The sequence below is a fragment of the Myxocyprinus asiaticus genome, chromosome 20, assembly GCF_019703515.2.
Source record: "Myxocyprinus asiaticus isolate MX2 ecotype Aquarium Trade chromosome 20, UBuf_Myxa_2, whole genome shotgun sequence".
Taxonomy (NCBI): Eukaryota; Metazoa; Chordata; class Actinopteri; order Cypriniformes; family Catostomidae; genus Myxocyprinus; species Myxocyprinus asiaticus.
In genome coordinates, this window is record NC_059363.1 from 48092914 (window position 1) to 48107266 (window position 14353).

The window sequence follows — 14353 nt, forward strand, 5'->3', positions numbered from 1 at the left end:
AGTGGATTAATTTCAGATTATTTTACTCTGGATAGGGGCACCCGGTAGGGTTGCCCTCTTTCCCCATTATTGTTCTGCCTTGCCCTGGAAACATTAGCAGCCACGATAAGAAAAGATGATGATTTTCCAGGGGTGACGGCGGGAGGTGTAGCGCATAAGCTTCTGCTTTACGCAGATGATATTTTATTATTCGTCTCCGACCCTACTAGATCCATGCCTTGCCTGCACAGAATTATTAACTCCTTTTCCAAATTCTCAGGATACAAAGTCAATTGGTCTAAATCCGAAGCTTTGGCTTTGACAGCGTACTGTCCAGTAACGGCCTTCCAGCCGGGTGCCTTCCAGTGGCCCAAACAGGGAATTAAGTATTTGGGAATTTTATTCCCAGCAAATTTGTCTGATTTAGTGTAACTAATTTTGATCCTTTAATAAAAAGGTTTTCGAGCAATGTGGGCAGGTAGGCTTCCTTACATTTATCTATGATTGGGAAGGTTAATGTTATTAAAAGTAATTGTATTCCAAAATTCAACTACCTGCTACCATCTCTCCCTGTAGATGTCCCCCTCTCTTATTTCAAGCAATTTGATAGCATAGCGAAGTCCTTCATTTGGAATTGTAAACATCCCAGATTACATTTCAGTAAGCTGCATAGGCCGATTGACAAAGGTGGGCTAGTCCTTCCCAAGATTTTGTTTTATTATTATGCATTCGGTCTCAGACATTTGGCTCATTGGTCACTTCCACCTGAGAGAGCCCCTCCCTGGTTTTGTATTGAACAGGAATTTCTTGCCCCTATTTCACCATTGCAAAGCCTTTCTATCAAACTAACTGGAGAAGTTAAGTTACACCCTGTTATCTCGCATTTGCACTCAGTGTCCAGATTGTTTAATTCGCCATTTATTTAAATGTTGCCTCGAGCATATGGCTGAACCCAAAATGATGTATTAATAAGTCCCCTTTCTGTTGGTCAGAGTGGATTGTGAGGGGGGTTACTACACTCGGTGACCTATATGAGAGTGGAGTGTTGAGATCCTCCGTTTTTTAGGTATTTACTGCTGTGTCACCTACTCTGTCCTATTTTTGGGAGCAGCATACACCCCCCTAAAGCGGCAGAAATTCTGGGAGTGGTGATTACTGCTTTTGGAAAAGGTCATGAGGCATCAGTGTATTACTCCCTGCTAATTCAGAGTCTGGGGGACGGAGCTTTAACTTTTATCAAGAGATTATGGGAGAAAGATTTAAACTTGGTATTGGAGGAGGGAGTGTGGGCTAGGATTCTAAAAAACATCAAGTCTGTATTTAGAGATGCAAGGGTGCGCCTTATGCAATTCAAGATTTTATGTAGATTCTATTGGACCCCCTCTAGATTGCATAGGCTTGTCTTAAAGACACACCCGCCTGCTGGCGATGCCAATCAGAAGATGGAGACACAACCCATGTTTTTTGGTGGTGTGTTATGATCCAAGAATTTTGGTTGAAGGTTCAGAGTTTTATGTGTGACGTATTGGGCACTCAAATTTCATTTTGCCCCAGACTCTGTATTTTTGGCGATGGGGCAGTCATCAATATAGAGAATAAACACATACAAAATTGGGTCCTAACCAGTGTCATGATCGCCAGACAAATTGTTTTAAGGACTTGGAAGTTGGCTGGAGTTCAGGAGTGGCACTCTGAGATGGGGAGGGTGGCAGCTTTCGAAGAAGGGTCCTCCCTTTTTTTTTTTTTTGCTCAAGATGGCGCCGAGTATGGCTGCTGCGTTGCGAGCTCCGACACAACATAGCAATGTTTTGTTTGTTTTGTTTACAATTCTTATATTTTTTGTCTTGGATGTTGTCTGCCTTATTGTCTACTACAGACAAACACTTTTGGACATTGGTTCAGCGATCTCACACCGAAAACCGGACTTCACATTCCTCAATGCCGACCCGCTGTTTACAAATACGCAAGCGGAGCCCTTTGTCTGGGCAGCACGGCCGCGGAAACACAGGAGGAAAAGGGGAAACAGAGCCGGCGTTCTCATCAGAGTAAGACGCCGCGCAAATCGACCCCCGCTACCCACTATTCTACTGGCAAATGTTCAGTCTCTGGATAACAAGCTCTGCGAGCTGAAAGCGCGGATCTCTTTCCAACGAGAGACGAGGGACTGCTGCATTATCTGCCTAACAGAAACTTGGATGTCTGCGGAGATTCCAGACTCAGCCATTGAACCCGCGGGGTTCTCCATGCACCGAGCAGACAGAGCGAAAGACCTCTCAGGTAAAACTAGAGGAGGTGGTGTATGTTTTATGATCAACAAATCCTGGTGTGATCAGAGGAACGTACATTCCATCAAGTCTTTCTGCTCTCCTGATCTGGAATTTCTTATGCTTCTGTGTCGACCATTCTGGCTACCGTGGGAATTCACAGCAGTCATTATCACTGCTGTGTACATTCCTCCACAAGCCGACACAGACCGGGCACTCAAGGAACTGTATGGGAGTATAAGTGAGCAAGAAACCACGCACCCTGAAGCCGCGTTCATTGTGACCGGGGACTTTAATAAAGCCAGTTTAAAATCAGTCGCACCAAAATATCACCAGCACATTAGTTTCAACACACGAGGGGACCGGGTTTTGGATCATTGCTACTCTCCATTCCGGGATGGCTACAAATCCCTCCCCCGCCCACCATTTGGCAAATCGGACCACTCTTCCATTCTGCTTCTGCCCGCGTACAGGCAGAAACTGAAACAGGAAGCACCCACCCTCAGAACGATCCAGTGCTGGTTGGACCAATCAGACTCTATGCTACAAGACTGTTTTGATCACACGGACTGGGAGATGTTCCGGTCCGCCTCTGATGACGACATCGAGCTTTACGCTGATAGCGTAATGTGTTTCATCAGAACGTGCGTAGAGGAAGTGATTCCGACCAGAACTGTACGAATCTATCCGAATCAGAAGCCGTGGATCAATAGCGATGTTCGCACGGCACTTAATGTGCGGACCTCCACTTTTAATTCCGGGAACGCGGAGGAGCATAAACAAGCCAGTTATGCCCTCCGAAAAACTATCAAAACAGCAAAACGCCAGTACAGGGACAAGATTGAAGGACAGTTTAACACCACCAACTCTAGATGCATGTGGCAGGGAATTAACATCATCACGGACTTTAAAGGGAATAAAAACTCCGCCATGAACACCGCTGCCTCTCTACCGGATGAGCTAAATACTTTTTATGCTCGTTTCGAGGGAAATAACACCGCCCTCGCGGAGAGAGCTCTCGCGGCTGAAGCTACAGAGGTCAGTTCACTCTCCGTCTCTGTAGCGGATGTAACCCGATCCTTCCGACAGGTGAATATCCGTAAAGCCGCAGGCCCAGACGGCATTCCGGGCCGCGTAATCAGAGCGTGTGCGAACCAGCTGGCTGGTGTTTTTACGGACATTTTCAACCTTTCCCTCTCTTTGTCTGTAGTCCCCTCATGCTTTAAAACATCCACCATTGTGCCTGTTCCAAAGCAATCAAAAATAACTTGTTTAAATGACTGGCGTCCTGTTGCTCTGACCCCCATCATCAGCAAATGCTTTGAGAGACTAATCAGAGATTACATCTGCTCTGTCTTGCCACTCAATCTTGACCCGCTGCAGTTTGCTTACCGCAACAACCGCTCCACTGATGATGCCATTGCATCTACAATACACACTGCTCTCTCCCACCTGGAAAAAAAGAACACTTATGTGAGAATGCTGTTTGTAGACTACAGCTCAGCATTCAACACCATAGTGCCCTCCAAGCTAGATGAGAAACTCCGGGCTCTGGGCTTAAACAGCTCGCTGTGCAGCTGGATCCTGGACTTCCTGTCAAGCAGACGCCAGGTGGTTAGAATAGGTAGCAACATCTCCTCATCACTGATCCTCAACACTTGAGCCCCACAGGGCTGTGTTCTCAGCCCACTACTGTATTCCTTGTACACACATGACTGTGTGGCAACACATAGCTCCAATGCCATCATTAAGTTTGCTGATGACACGACGGTGGTAGGTCTGATCACTGACAATGATGAAACAGCCTACAGAGAGGAGGTGCACACTCTGACACACTGGTTTCAGGAGCACAACCTCTCCCTCAACGTCAGTAAGACAAAGGAGCTTGTGGTGGACTTCAGAAGAAAAGACAGAGAACACAGTCCCATCACCATCAATGGAGCACCAGTGGAGAGAGTCAGCAGCTTCAAGTTCCTGGGTGTCCACATCACTGAGGAACTCACATGGTCCATCCACACTGAAGTCGTTGTGAAGAAGGCTCATCAGCGCCTCTTCTTCCTGAGATGGCTGAGGAAGTTTGGAATGAACCGCCACATCCTCACACGGTTCTACACCTGCACTGTGGAGAGCATCCTGACTGGCTGTATCTCCGCCTGGTACGGCAATAGCACCGCCCACAACCGCAAAGCACTGCAAAGGGTGGTGCGAACTGCCAGACACATCATCGGAGGTGAGCTTCCCTCCCTCCAGGAAATATATACGTGGCGGTGTGTGAAAAAAGCTCGGAGGATCATCAGAGACTCCAGCCACCCGAGCCATGGGCTGTTCTCACTGCTACCATCAGGTAGGCGGTATCGCAGCATCAGGACCCGCACCAGCCGACTCCATGATAGCTTCTTCCCCCAAGCAATCAGACTTCTGAACTCTTGATCTCTCATGATCAATATACATCAGCACTGCACTTTATTACCCTTACTCTTATATCTCACACCGGACTGTCATAAATTATATTATTATTATTATATTATGTCTCTCTTAACAACTGACTATCAACCGACAGCCTGAATGTCAATACAGTACAATACTGTACATTCTATATATATATATATATATATATATATATATATATATATATATATATATATATATATATATATATTTTTTTTTTTTTTTTTTTTTTATATATATTTTAATTTTTAATTTTTCTTGAATAATGTGTATCTATATAGTAAAAAAAAACAAAAAAAACAAAAACAAAAACAGCGTATTGTATACTGTACAGTGTATGTTATTATTTGTATATTGTGTTGTGTGTAATTATGTGTATATCAGATGTTTAAATTGTGTTGTGTTAATTTGATGTTATTGTAAATTGGTATATGTCTCATCACTGTCACGACTGCTATGTTGATTGGAACTGCACCCAAGAATTTCACACACCATTGCACTTGTGTATATGGCTGTGTGACAATAAAGTGATTTGATTTGATTTGATTTGATAGAAGACTGGGGCATTTGGACTCATTTGTGGGTAAATGGGGCAAATATTTGGTGTTTTTGAGGGCTCTCGGGGAGGGGCAGTGGAAAGAGAGGTGTAGTTGTTAATGTGTGTGATTATTTTATATATACACTATATTGCCAAAAGTATTCGCTCACCCATCCAAATAATTGAATTCAAGTGTTCCAATCACTTCCATGGCCACAGGTGTATAAAATGAAGCACCTAGGCATGCAGACTGCTTCTACAAATATTTGTGAAAGAATGGGCTACTCTCAGGAGCTCAGTGAATTCCAGCATGGTACTGTGATAGGATGCCACCTGTGCAACAAGTCCATTCGTGAAATTTCCTCGCTACTAAATATTCCACAGTCAACTGTCAGTGGTATTATAACAAAGTGGAAGCGATTGGGAATGACAGCAACTCAGCCATGAAGTGGTAGGCCACGTAAAATGACAGAGCGGGGTCAGAGGATGCTGAGGCACATAGTGCGCAGAGGTCGCCAACTTTCTGCAGAGTCAATCGCTACAGACCTCCAAAGTTCATGTGGCCTTCAGATTAGCTCAAGAACAGTGCGTAGAGAGCTTCATGGAATGGGTTTCCATGGCCGAGCAGCTGCATCCAAGCCATACATCACCAAGTGCAATGCAAAGCGCCGGATGCAGTGGTGTAAAGCACGCTGCCACTGGACTCTAGAGCAGTGGAGACGCGTTCCCTGGAGTGACGAATCACGCTTCTCCATCTGGCAATCTGATGGACAAGTCTGGGTTTGGCGGTTGCCAGGAGAACGGTACTTGTCTGACTGCATTGTGCCAACTGTGAAGTTTGGTGGAGGGGGATTATGGTGTGGGGTTGTTTTTCAGGAGCTGGGCTTGGCCCCTTAGTTCCAGTGAAAGGAACTCTGAATGCTTCAGCATACCAAGAGATTTTGGACAATTCCATGCTCCCAACTTTGTGGGAACAGTTTGGGGATGGCCCCTTCCTGTTCCAACATGACTGCGCACCAGTGCACAAAGCAAGGTCCATAAAGACATGGATGAGCGAGTTTGGTGTGGAAGAACTTGACTGGCCTGCACAGAGTCCTGACCTCAACCTGACAGAGCACCTTTGGGATGAATTAGAGCGAAGACTGCAAGCCAGGCCTTCTCGTCCAACATCAGTGTCTGACCTCACAAATGCGCTTCTGGAAGAATGGTCAAAAATTCCCATAAACACACTCCTAAACCTTGTGGAAAGCCTTCCCAGAAGAGTTGAAGCTGTTATAGCTGCAAAGGGTGGGCCGACGTCATATTAAACCCTATAGATTAAGAATGGGATGTCACTTAAATTCATATGCGTCTAAAGGCAGATGAGCGAATACTTTTGGCAATATAGTGTATATATATATATATATATATATATATATATATATATATATATATATATATATATATATATATATAATGTATATATATGTGTGTGTGTGTTTTGTGTGTGTGTGTGTGTGTGTATATACTCTTATGTGACCACAGGAATGTTTGTTGTGGGTCAGGGTGGGGTTGGGGATTGGGAGGGGTAATAGTGGGGGTTAAATATTGATTCAAATCAAATTCCTTTATTGTCACTCATCCAGATACACAAGCGCAACAGTGGTTGAAAGTCTTGGTGCGGTTCCAACATGGAACATGACAATTACAATAAACATCTGATTTACACATAACACAATTTACACATACAAAACAAAACTGCAACATTGGGTCGGAGCTCACAACGCAGCAGCCATACTCGGCACCATCTTGAGCCTGTGTATATATGTTTTGCTTTTCTTTGTTTAATGTATGAATCAATAAAAAAATGTAATCACAAAAAAAAAGAAAAAGAAAAAAAAAAGACTTTTTTCAAATAGTGATGGTGCTGTTTTTTACATCAGTAATGTCCTGACTATACTTTGTGATCAGTTGAATGCCACCTTTGGAATTAAAGTACCAGTTTCCATCCAAAACAGCAAAATCTGTACATTATTCCAAACTTTTGGCCACAAGTGTATATGTACGTTAGGGACAGTCGATATTTTACGTTGGTGTGTATAAATGGGTATACTTTATAGTGTATGTGATTTTCCCACTGTACTCTCAGAAATGTTGAATTCTTTCCACTGTGTTGACATGCTGTTGGGCTCCATCCTATGATGTTTGTTGTCCTGGTCGTTCCACGCATGCACACTCTTCAAACACCCATCAGAATGCCGCTTATGTGTTTACATGGCCACATTAAACCATGTTCTCTGGGAGAAACCTAGGTGTGTTACAGCGTTTAACGGATTAAGAGAAAGCGGTTTAAGGAAATCAGCGTTCTTCTTTACATGATGTTTCAGAATGCTGCTTTCTGCTGAAACTCTGTAATAAAAAAAGTGCATGTAAACGTGGTCAGTGAACATGTTTAAATGCAAACCAATACACTGAGTATTCCCTAAAATCAGTTTATTTAAAAAACTAAGCAATAAATCCACGTTTACATGACATTTGAAATAACCACATTATTCTCTACTTTTTATGTTAAACTGTGAAGAAGCATGCACTCAACGCATCCTAAGGTGGACGCCGGTTAAGGTGTTTACATGCCACGCGAAATCGGCGTAATGGGCAAAACTCTACCCGTGTCGGCCAGTTTATTTATTAGCCATTTATGGCCTTTACGACAATAAAGGAACACAGTGAATTGCGCTTACATATTTATTGCACGTTGTTGGCTTATTAAGCATAATCGGTGTAAGAACGTGCATGTAAATGTGCTCACTGATTTTTGCAATACAAATTTAACGGTTAACTTTATCTACGGGTCGTTAGATCTAGAGTTCTGCCCCTTCTAAATCAGAATAGAGATAAAATAGTGCGATCACATCACAGTTTTTTGGAGACCAAACACTCTTTATAAACTGTAAATTTAAATAATCTAGAAATAATAATAACATAATGTAGAAGGGTTGGCACTCTTCAGAACGTGTAATATTTAATTCACATTCTTTGTCATTTTCACATTAATGAGGAAAAACCGACATTGCTGATGTAACAGTTGTAAAAGTAGCACTTACTGTTCTTGATGTGGAGAAAATCATTTAAAACGCTCTAAACCTGCAGACTTTGACCTCTGAGATATCCATATGGTATCCATTAAGGATGTATGATTGACTGAATTAAGAATGAAATCGTGATGTGCACTTACAAAACTGCAAAAGGCTGTGTGTCATAAAACACTCTCTTTCAGACCTTTAGTCAGCGATGTGTGATTGCAGAGTGCCCTCTAGTGGCTATAGACGCACATGTTGAGCAGGGCAGCAATTTTAAAAGATGCTTATCATATTACAATTTAAATCGTCTTGCCGGACAGTGAAAGATGCATTTGATGGGTTCTGGTTACCTTCTCTTGTTTTAAAGACGGCACCGCATAACTTTTTTGTGAAGTGACGGTTAATACCAGCTCTGAGCCTATATTCACATCTGGGGTCTTTTGAACAGAGGCATAAAACTCTCGCAATGTCTCATTATGGAGGACAGCAGAGTAGATTTATATACCAATATAGAATGGTGATTAAAACTGACTGGAACTACCTGTGCATTAAACGTTTTTTTTTTTGTTTGTTTTTTTTTAACGCATGCATGCCATCCAATCAGAATAAAATATTCGAACAGACCATGGTATAAATTTATATATACAGTATATTGTTGAGTCACTTCCGTCAGCTGAAAAACAGTGAATGCTTCCGTGTAGTAAGGACCATCAGTGTTCTATTTGGGATGATACTACACTTATAGGGTATAGTGTGATGTATATGTGCCATTTGGGACACAGCTCATGTCATTGTTGGATCTGTCAGACAGTTGGATCAGGTCTTCATGGCATCACCCTTGCAAAACACGAGGTATTCCAACTGAAGCTGAAGACATTTGCATGTTCTGTGCGAATTTTGACATATCGCTGACTGTTGGTTTGAGGTTTAGTAGATAAAGAAACATCATTTGTTTGACCAGCTCTTCCTCTGGGAATCTTGCCTGGAAGGCCCTTTAGAGCCTCTTTGCCTTGTTGACTATTGTGATGTTAAATTTCAGCATCTCTGAATCTGAGAGACTGCTCACACTTACATTAATAAATAAATTTGATATGAAACTCATCTATAAATTAGTTCTGTAAGACATTTTCTCATTTCAACAAAATAAATTGTTGGAACAATTGTTATTGAAACTGCAACTACAATTTTAGACAACAGTGGGTGTGTTAAAAAATCTGGTTGCTTTACTGTACAGTATGTATGAATCATGCTTAAATGCAGCAGCCATTTTGTGACATGGTAATGCTGACTTTTACAAATATGCAGCAAAACCCAAACCTAAGCTCTCTCTCTCTTCAAACTGATTAAACTGGTGATGAGGGCTGTTTCGGGGGATGTGCCATGACATTAGAGTGTGTGTTTTGTGATAAGCTTTGAAAAGTTCAATTCTATTAGAATTCAATTTTAATTAGTGGGTTAAAAAGCAAATCAGCTATTCATTTCAATAATCACTCATGTCTTTCCACAAATGCCCTTGTGTCGAATCAGTCTATTTTCAGCATATACACAAGTGTAATTATGGGTGAAAATCTTACGCAAGTGATCAACAACACTTGAAGCACTCTTGTAATGATGCTTATCCAATCAATCCGTGGACCGGAACTAACTGTTGTATAAATGTGTGAAATATGCAGATTGCAAGAATCATTTCACAGTTACAAGTGGAGTGTCTTAACATAAAACAGTGACTCTGGGCACAATGTGCAGTAAATCACTCCCCTTGTCCAGGTAGTTTCCACATGTTTCACATAGTTTAGTCGCTAACACCAGCTCAGTGCGATGTAGTTCAAGGTTTAAAAGGTATGGTGGTGAAAAAATGATGGTGATATTTGCAACAAACAATAATAATCCATTCACACCAATATGAAGGGAGAAAATATAGACCCTCACTTCCAACCTGCAAGGCCGAGACAAATAAACAAGACTGCAAGAGTGTGCAGCCGTAACTTTCTTACTTGTCCTAGGTGAGTGACGTCATCTGGGCTTAACCTGTTGTTGTCCCTAATCATGTGACTAAACCACTTCCTAACACTAGGATATTGGGGCAACCAGCCAAACTGTAGGTAGGTTCAGCAGAGCGTCTGCAGCTCCGGTGTCAAGCAGAAGTTGGAGGCACACTCCATCCAGCTCCACTGTATGTCTTCAATGGTGGAGAGGCTAAATATACTGAGTGAATAGAAGCAGTCGTGATGAGCCAGAAGGGGGTGAAGATGAGCGGTAAACACTGATCAAATGGGTTCTCTTGCATGGTCTCTCGCTTAGCAGTTTTGAGCTCTATTCGTGTCAGATGAAAAGCCATAATTAACATAATAGTGGCATGATGGCATTCTTGAGTGGCCTGCATAACCACTTGTGAGCTTTCATTCAGAAGCTCTGGATTAGAGACTTGCAAAGATGAATCAATATTATGTACATTGGGTAGACATAGTCCAAACATCTTATTTCTTCTATACACTGATGCTCAGACTACCTCCACTGCTGTCTGCTCAATAAAAACTCACCTTAATTCAGCCAGTAACATGCGGACAACGTCCGCATAATTACCAACTCCTCTATGAATTGCAAAAAATATTTCTGTACCTGTGAAAAATGTTTCAAACAACACAATCCACTGAGTCCAAGGAAGATGAGACTCTCTAGTCAATAAGAAGAAAGCTGAAGGTGTTGCGGGCAAAAATTATATCATTACCACTAATTACCACATTACCATTAAATGTTTCAAAACAGACATAAAAATGACTAATAGAGGACACACACAAACAGTGAGCCAACTCTTATTTCTCTTGTAATCAACACATTATAAATTTAACTCACGGCAGAATTGCCATCCTTAGATCTCCCCAGTTGCAAAATAATGGTTGTAACCACCAGCAAAACAATATGAAAGTGTGATTTTGCATTTTCTTTCATTTGTATTTTTTGAATATTAAGTTTGCTTTTTGGGGAGTTTTTTGCTTGTTTATCGTTTTGGCCTGAATCACCAATGAAACAAAAATAATAAGAAAAGGATTGTGTCCACTTTATGTTGCACCCTCGCTTGAACCCTAACGATTAACATACATTAGTGTATCTGGGTGAAAGAGAAGCTCTTCACATAAACTCTTCCTGTGCTGGTGGAGATACAGTGGGCACACCACACACCATCATCTTTTTGCCTGTTGATCTACCTAGGAAAGTAAATAATTTTGTTTCTTTGACTGCCTGTTATCTTTAGGTGTGGATTAGAGGAGTTTGACAACATTAATAAAGAAAGTCTGTAGCAAAGAGCACAATTCACTGACATCACTGTTACTCTGTAAGCTTCTAAACTGAAACAGTTTGTAAAAGTATCTTCACGTGTATGGAAGCTAGTCTGACTCTGTCGGTTCAGCTAATGTCATATTCATAAATGGAATATACTTATCAGCAAATAAGAAAAAATATGATGGATAACATAGACCATGACAAATTAAAAACTTAGTTCCTCTGACTGAGGATAATGATTATTTGTAGCAAAACATTTGACTAATATAATATAATAGCTACAATAATAACACAATCAAGTTAAAAAGTTTGCATTCAAGTTCATTATTGTTGCGTTTTCACACCATAAAATAAATAAATAAATAAATAAAACAAAGTTAGGTGTTACACAAAACAAGGGTCCCCAAAAGATAAACTGCAATTTACTATCAAAATAATAAAAATGTAACCATTAACTTTTCACATAATTACACGCTAATTTATTTTTATTATTATTTTCTATGATTATTCACAGTACAGAAGCATTCTGCTGCCGACATGAAGCCAAATGTGTCCAGCGTTAATGTGAGTAACGTGAGATGCACATTGGAGACTTTCTGTTCCAGAATGCAGCTACGTGTGAAGTGTCTCTCTGCGGACACACTCGAGGCAGGAATGACTCGCTATAGGACCTTGCAAGATATCTTGAAAGTTAAACCTCCTTGGTAGTGAACATCTGTGATCATATAGGATGTTATTTGCTTCATGTTAATATTTTTATGGGACAGTGTGGAAAATGCCAGTGTAACACACACAATAAACTAATGTTTAAAAAAAATCCTCTGAACCAAACTGTTTATTTTGGTTTGAAATAGATATATGCATACTATTGATTTCGGAAATCTGTCCTGTTTGTAGCAGGCTAACATTATTCATATATGTCTCTATAACTGCATTTTATATACAGCAATATGCACATCCAACACACACAGGCAGACACACACATTCAAACATACATACACACACAGCTTTCTACATCACATTGGGTAGAACTGTGATGCTGCTTCAGACGACTGTATCTCCACTTGGGCCATTTTAAACTGTGTGCACTGTAGCCACTTGCGCAGCGCCAGCGGGAAAGATCCAGCTGCAGGATTCTGCAGACATTGATGATTCACACGGTTCTGAATGGCTTGCAGACGCAGTTGAAGACCTGCAGACAGATGCTGCTCACACAGACAGAGAGAGAGAGAGATCAGAATCATATAGGAAGAGTTTGCTTGTATGGCTTTATAAAAGAATCAGTATTAGACTAACTGAATATACTGTATGAAGAAGACTTACATTTAAGTTAGACTGAATCATTGGCAGCCACATGGGTATCAGCTGAACAGAAGACAACAGTAAATATAATAAAAACACTGTAGATGTTATCTTCGATTGCATCTCAAGTATTACATTACACATTTTTGTGATTTACCAAAATGAAAATTCTTGGCCGATACTAAAAATTCTGGACACACTGGGCCGAAAATCAACAATTTTCGGTGTACGGAATATCAGTATTCCTAGTATTTGTATGATTTATGTTAATAAATGACTCTTACTTTAACAAAAATGGTTGAGTTACACTCCTGTAACGCTTCCATTAAACTGATGACATGTAAACAGACCATCTCCACCATCTGAAAAACACACATGAACATACAACAGTGAGAATGAAATTAATTAATGCTGAGCACAAGTTCATCTATCCAGCAGCAGGGACGAGCTCCTGTACCAGCACTGTGTACTTCACCGTGACTTTTGTAAGCTATTTAAGGCCTGCAACAAACTCTACACAAGTACATTAAAACAAATGCTTCTAGCCACACAAGCTCGATTTCATCTGTTGTTGCACTGTGAAAGGTGTCAGAGCGCAATTCATAATGCAACACAAGTACAAGTTACATTCTCAGTGTTTCCCCCAATCTGTACAATGGGATTGCATGCTTGTAAAGTGTTGTCTAAGCATTCACATCTAGTCAAGTCGTCATTTTTATTTGTATAGCGCTTTTCACAACACCCATCGTTTCAAAGCAGCTTTACAGAAAATCATGCTTTAACAGAAAAATAAACTGTAATATCTATGAAGTCTTAAGAGTCATTTGTGTATTTTGTCTGTGTTTATAGCTTGCTAGTCTGCTTAGAACTGCTTATTCCTCTACGTTCATTGTTTTATCCTTTGCCATTTTACCGCGTGTTTGTTTTTTTCCACTTTTCTACTGTTTCGACTGCATGTATATTACCGTGCACACCCGTTTTCTTTTCTTCTTTCTTTTCTTTTTTCCCCCGCTTGCCTACATCTCGTGTTATTCATTTTCTCCTCTGTGTTTTACATGGATTATTGCATCAATCTCAAACCTCTGCTGATCAGGAATCTCCACAACAACAGCAAACAATTGTGTGAGGGATTCACATAGATCTCAAACCCTCGCCGCAATTGCGGTAAGTCATGGCATTCGCTCATGTTATTGCTTCCTGCACTGCATGCCACATGTTTACTATAGCTTCTTCCAACAGCAGTGAGGGATTCAAATGTGATAAATGTAAAGAATTAGTCAGGCTGATGGAGAAGGTTAATGAGTTAGAGACATGCATCCGAACGCTAGTGGAGGTCAGTGAGAAAGAGAAGCCAGTAGATACTGCTTCGGATGCATGTAGAACAGCAAGCAACACACACACTTTGGTTCCGGCTGTAGAGCCCCAGCAGCAGGGCATCTGGGTGATGTCTCAGTGGCATATTGCTCAGCAAAGCGATACCA

The 14353-nt window shown here is 41.1% G+C and overlaps 1 protein-coding gene across 1 annotated transcript in view; it reads right to left on the minus strand.

The window, feature by feature from the left end:
- Positions 1 to 11870: 11870 nt before the first annotated feature.
- LOC127411010 (protein unc-79 homolog) overlaps positions 11871 to 14353 on the minus strand; it is a 135898-nt gene continuing 133415 nt past the window's right edge. Inside the window, exons 49-51 of the mRNA XM_051646318.1 lie at positions 13157 to 13234; positions 12894 to 12935; positions 11871 to 12775 (exon numbers count right to left, since the gene is read on the minus strand). Coding sequence (XP_051502278.1) covers positions 12587 to 12775; positions 12894 to 12935; positions 13157 to 13234 — 309 coding nt within the window. The 3' untranslated portion in view covers positions 11871 to 12586. The remainder of the gene's footprint in view (positions 12776 to 12893; positions 12936 to 13156; positions 13235 to 14353) is intronic.